This window comes from Arachis ipaensis, chromosome B04 (genome assembly GCF_000816755.2).
Source record: "Arachis ipaensis cultivar K30076 chromosome B04, Araip1.1, whole genome shotgun sequence".
Taxonomy (NCBI): domain Eukaryota; kingdom Viridiplantae; phylum Streptophyta; class Magnoliopsida; order Fabales; family Fabaceae; genus Arachis; species Arachis ipaensis.
In genome coordinates, this window is record NC_029788.2 from 115,740,579 (window position 1) to 115,746,819 (window position 6,241).

General features: G+C 31.5%; 1 protein-coding gene across 1 annotated transcript; it reads left to right on the forward strand.

The window, feature by feature from the left end:
- On the forward strand, positions 3,585-4,374 carry LOC107639810 (E3 ubiquitin-protein ligase MIEL1-like). Its single transcript, XM_021122570.1, has 4 exons — positions 3,585-3,665; positions 3,795-3,838; positions 3,936-3,976; positions 4,138-4,374. The coding sequence occupies exons 1-4, from the start codon at positions 3,585-3,587 to the stop codon at positions 4,230-4,232; spliced, it is 261 nt and encodes an 86-aa protein (XP_020978229.1). The 3' UTR covers positions 4,233-4,374.

The following is a 6,241-nucleotide window of genomic DNA, read 5'->3' on the forward strand; positions in this document are numbered from 1 at the left end:
ATTCTTTTTATGATGTTTTTACAATGGACTCTAAAAGCATGTTAACAAGACAATTTTCTCAATTCATATAAAGGAAAACAAACAATAAACACTTTTTTTTAATGACTGAACATAACACAAAAAAAAAGAACCTAAAAAAAAGAGTAGTACTCTTCTCTAATCATAATGTCTAAATTATTAGGGAGCCGTAACCACTCTAAATACACCTGCTTGTTTAAAACAGCAGTCTTAACCATTAAATCAGTAGCTTTGTTTGCTGTGCACTAAATGAGCACTAAAATAGCTGTCCAATTGCGCTGAAGTATCTCTTTGATTTTGTCAAACAGATCAAAATCATTAAAAAATATTATGATTAGAAAAATATGTAGAAGAATAGATCTAAGACAAACTTTCAAAATATATATATGAATTATTTCATCGTTGACAAAAATATTTTTAAATTTTATTATTGATAAAAATATCTTTAAATTATTTAAAAATGTGACAAATATATACATATTATGAACTTAAATATTATACGTTAATACAAAAAATGATGTGGCAAATGAAACTTCTTATATAAAAAGTAAGATTCTAATATTTACAAGTAAATCACGTCATACTTTTTTATTAAGGAGTAAGTTTTTGATCATAGCTAAATTCTTTTTATACGTTTTAAAATTATTTGAAAAAATTTTTGTCGATAATAAATTAAAATTTAAAAGTATTTTTATCAGTGCTAAGATACTTTAGATGTATTTTTAATAGTTTACTCGATAGATCTATTATTAAAGAGATCGATAAATTTTTTTTAGTTAAATTATTTTGTGCTCTTGAAACAATAATGATTTAAAAAATCCAAAAATAAATAAAAAATGAAAAAAAATGCTGTGTCAAAAATCAAAATAGAATCTTAAAAATTCTTGAATGCATTTAATACCTACGTACAAAAGCATATATGGAATTCATTAACTTCTTGAAGATAATTTTCTCTCATTTTTTAGATATTTTTTTTTCTCATTCTGATTTCGAATGAAAGTATTTAATGCCCGAGTTTACTTATCCTTTCTTTAAAATCTTCTTTTTAAAAGAAAAAAATTCTAAGAAGCGACCACTAATATAATCTCCAAATATACAATCAGAGATTAGCTAGAAAGCTTTGCATACATTTTTTCTTGACTATAAAAATTAAAAACCAAAAAATATTATAATTACTTCCAGAGTTGGAAGCAAAGACACTTATACTTACATATGCATGACGCAATATATGTATGGGACACTACAAAATTTATATTTAATTGAGGGAGTTTTTTAGTAGAGGTTTTTAAAAACCTCCAAAATCCCCTTTATTTATGATAATTTATAAATCCCCTAACAATTATTCATAATTAAAATTTATACTTCAGCTCAAAAAAACCCTCCTCTTAATTTTTGAGACCGAGTCAGGGAGAAGAGAAGAGAATGGTGATTGGCGAAGACAAAACCCTAAGTTCTCCACCTCCACCGCTGGTTCCGCCGCCGTTGCAATCGCCGGTTCTGCGGCCGTTTCTGCCACAATTGTAGGAAGCTTTTCAATCGAGCCATCTCCTCTATCAACATTATTGGTTTCAGATTTGTTTGCTTTGTAGCTACGGTTGTCGCTGCAGTTTCTGCCGCCGTTGTCGCCGCAGTTTCCGCCATCGTTGCCGCTGTAGTTGCCGCGGTTGAAAGCTTCTGAATCGTGCCACTGTTTCAGATCTATTTTCTCCTTCGAGCTGCGCTGGTATTCTTCTTCTTCTCCATATTTCACTTGTCTCTGTTTCTTAAATATATGCTATTAGAGTTAAAATCTTGTACCAATAGATTGTTCTGTTCTTCTTGAATGGTGAGTCCCACCTGGTCACGAATGTTGCCATGCAATTTATGTGTTAACACGTAATTGTTGAAGTCTATGAATTGCTCACTTCATTGGGTTTCACTGTTGAAGAAACTGATATCTTACGAGGCTACTGGGATGCTGCTGCTTCTGCTTCTGATTATGATTCAGCTCCTGCTTCCGCACCTCTTCCACTTGCAAAATGCCTTATATAGATAAATAAAATATATATAGTGGAGAAATATTTGAGAATTTATTGATCTTTGTATTTGCTACATTCTTATATGAACGTTTTGTCATGGATCTTGATTTGTAAATTAATAATATTGAAGAAATTGATAATACTGAAAAGTAATTTTCAGGTTTTGTTTGGAGACAATAAGAATTAAAACATGTCTTGCAATTTTTCTTTTATCATTTATTTGCAACATGAAGATAATGCTACTTTTGCAGCTCCAAGCTTGAAGGTAGACTAGTATGTTACAGGCTCTCAGACAAAGTATGCCACTCAAATACAATTTCCATTTATACTTTGTTACTAAGAAGAAATTAATGACACACCTGGACTAATTCTATTGATTATGTCGATCAGATTGTGATATGGATTCTAATAGGCATTTGATTTGGTTATGTATGAAGGCAAATGACTAGTTACACACATGGTCCATAGAGGATGATGCTCTTGAGCGTACTATTAATGGAGAGTAAGTCTATGACCCCATATGAATTTATTTACTATTATCTTGCTTAGCACATTGGTCTCATAACTAAGAACCTGATTCCAGTTATGTTAAATAGATAAAGTAGAAGTCTGTGAAGAATGGAGGATAGGAACAGAGGAAGTTAGGTCCCTTTTTATCATTTAGGCAGTTATGGTAAATAGATAAAGTAGAAGTCTCTTATATTGAACTATCCTTGCTGCTCTTAACATTAAATAAAATTGCTAAATTGATGATAAATAAAATTTTAAATAAATACATGTTCAATTTTTATGATGCTGGTAGGAAAATGTAAAGAATTTTCTTATCTTGGATTTGCTGTTTTATGATACTTTTGCACATTTACTTTGGTTCAAGATTTTGCTTCTTCTATTCACTTGTACAAAAAATAAAAAGTACTCTTTCTGCTACATGATCCTTTATTTTTAGTTTTAATTTGGATCAGAATAGAATAGAGCTATTCCCTCTTTCTTACTTCTCGCCATATGCTCACAGTACATCTAGTGTAGTGAGTAGTATAGTAGTAGATAGGATAAACCATAGTTTTAGTTTGCTTGCTTTAAATGACATTCACTAGCAGAGAAGATTAGACTCTACTTTATCAGTGTCAACAAAAAGAGATAATAATAATAATAATAATAATAACCACTGCTCCTTATGCATGTCTTGTTTCCTAGCAAGTACGTGTATTAGTTATCGATCTACAACCTACCTATATATAATCAACTAGCTACCTTCTGTTTATGCTTAGTACAAGTACAATTACTTAGTTAATTAAAGCCCTTCTTCTTCTACCTTATTTCCTATCCTCTTATTCCTGTTTTAGTGTCTTCTTTTATTGTTTAATTTAATGGATCATATTATCCTTCAATTTCTTGACAGATAATAATTATAATTGAAGTGGGTACTGATTTTTCTCTCACCAGTTTCTTGCTATTGCTTTTGAACAAGCACTTGTTGAGGTAAGATAATAATTATATCCTATTTTGGTTTAAATATGTTAGAAGTCTATTATAGATTTGTAGTTTATCATGTTAGAAGTCTCATATATATATTTTTCAATTTCTGAAGTGTTTCAGGTTGTTTGTGCAGTTTGTGACACTAAGCAGCCGGTAAGTATTTTTCTTCCAACTTATTTCTTGGAGATGGACTAGACTGAATTTGATGCATGATTCCAGCTTAGGATTGTTAATATTCTTGCTTTCTCAATGATGCTGAATGCTTTTTTAATCAATCTGCAGATAGGGAAACAACAGTTTCATTGTGATGATTGCGGAATCTGTAGGTGCGGTTCACTTAGCTGTGTTTGAGTAGATCCATCTCTTATGTCACCTGAGTTTATGACATACAAGCTAACTTTTTATGATCTAATTTGGAAACAGGGTTGGTGGTCAAGAGAATTATTTCCACTGCGAGAAGTGTGGTATGCATTCATCATTCAACCAACATTGTGCATTTTTTTCCCTTTTGTTTGTTTTTCCTATGCTTGTCCATACTTTGTTTTTCTTTCTTACTTTGAAAAATAAATTACTGTAAACACTTTAGTAAGGCTATATATGGTGATCAACATTTTATAATCTGCAGGGTCATGCTATTCAGTTACACTGCGTGACAATCATTTGTGTGTGGAGAACTCCATGGACATGTGCATTACTGGTTCTGTTATTGCAATTATGTAGTTAGATGATATTGAAACATTGAAGTTGTTCTATTTTATTTTTTAATGAAAAATAGTAATAGTTATGTAGAACAATATTATATGCAATTATATTTGGAACTATTGACATTAAGAACTTTTATATATAGTTACATTGTCTTAAATTGAGGAATTATTATTTTTTTAGTGTCATTGAGAAATTATTGTGCTATAAAAGATTTAGTTTTTAAATTTTAATATTAAAAAATAAATTTTTTATTTGAGTAGTGTGTAAATGAGATGGAATTAATAAATGTTTTAAAATTAAAAATAAATAAATAATTAAAAGGTTTGTGGAAGTTTAAAAATCCCACAAAATAGTTAATTTTTGTTAAATTAGAAAATCAATTTGTGGGGGTTTTAAACTGCCACAAAAGTGTTTTATAACTCCCACATAAGTCCACTATAAAACTCCCACCAAACACACACAAAAACCCCCCACTGAATAGATAGTGGAGGTTTATAAAAACCTCCACAAAAGACTTCGTGGCACCTCAAATTTTGGGGGTTTTAAAAACCCCCAAAAACCATTCAATGGGGGTTATAAACCTCCACAAATAGAAAAAAAAACCTCCACAAATAAACAAAATTCTTGTAGTAGATACATGAACATACTAATTACAAATTCTTTTGTTAAATACGTGAATAAGACATATATGCACAATATAAAAATTAAAGTAAATAAATCATAATAACATAATAAAATTTTTTTGAAACGAAAACCTTTGACAGAAGTTCAAAAGATTATACATTTGCAAAGAATAGCAAATGAATTGCCTGATGCATTTTCTGATACAAAGAGGATAACCAAATCTTATATACCAGCGAAAAATGTCCCAATTCGAATTGATGTCCCAGTAGGACAAGTAGCCACTGAAGCAAATTCACGCCAGAAGCATGGCAGGGCGGAAAATGCCCCAATTTGAATTGATGTCCCAATAGGACAAATAGCCACGAAAGCAAATACACGCCAGAAGCGTGGCAGGCCTGTCGGTTCCAAAGATAAAAATCCTCGAAAGAGAAAAGAGGTAAATACGATTCCTGTTGAAAAAGACATAGTAAAGACACCTGCAGTTGTCCAAAATTCTGATATAGTATTAACGCCAGAAGACGTTCAGGTACCTGAAAATTGTGAAAATGATGAGATCTCAATAAATTATGTCTGTACAGGAGAGAAATGGGACCGAAATAAGACAATTGTCAATGAAATATTTGCATATAATGTGGCATTAAATATCATGCATGAAAGTAAGGATCTTGAGCCAAGATCAGTCGAAGAATGTCGACAAAGGAATGATTGGCCAAAATGAAAAGAAGCCATGAAGGCTGAATTAGACTCACTTGCAAAACGTGAAGTCTTTGGACCTGTAGTCCGTACACCTGAAGATGTAAAACCTGTTGGATATAAATGGGTATTTGTGAGAAAACGAAATGAAAAAAATGAAGTTGTTCGCTATAAAGCCCGACTTGTGGCACAAGGTTTCTCACAAAGGCCTGGTATAGATTATGAAGAAACGTATTCCCCTATAGTGGATGCGATAACATTGCGCTATTTGGTCAGTTTATCTGCATATCATAAACTGCATATGCATTTAATGGATGTGGTAACAGCCTACTTATACGGCTCATTAGATCGGGATATCTATATGAAAGTCCCTGAAGGACTAAAGATATCTAAACCATCTAGTGAATATTCGCAAGGGTTATACTCAGTCAATTGCAAAGATCTTTATATGGTCTAAAGCAATCTGGACGAATATGGTATAATCGTCTTATTGAGTATCTGACCAAAAACGGATTCAAGAATGATGATATATGCCCGTGTGTTTTCATAAAGAAAACTGCTTCTGGATTCATTATAATTGCTGTGTACGTTGATGATTTAAATATCATTGGGACTCCTGAAGAGATTCCAACAATTATAAAAACTCTAAAAGAAGAGTTTGAGATGAAAGATCTTAGAAAGACATCACAACTAGTTGGCTATGCATA

Bases quoted from the DNA above. Each gene is read 5' to 3' on its own strand.
- LOC107639810 (XM_021122570.1), top strand. From the start codon at position 3,585: ATGTTAGAAGTCTCATATATATATTTTTCAATTTCTGAAGTGTTTCAG. The intron at 3,666-3,794 runs GTAAGTATTTTT...ATCAATCTGCAG, and splicing joins TTTGTGACACTAAGCAGCCG to ATAGGGAAACAACAGTTTCA. The intron at 3,977-4,137 runs GTATGCATTCAT...TATAATCTGCAG, and splicing joins TTTCCACTGCGAGAAGTGTG to GGTCATGCTATTCAGTTACA.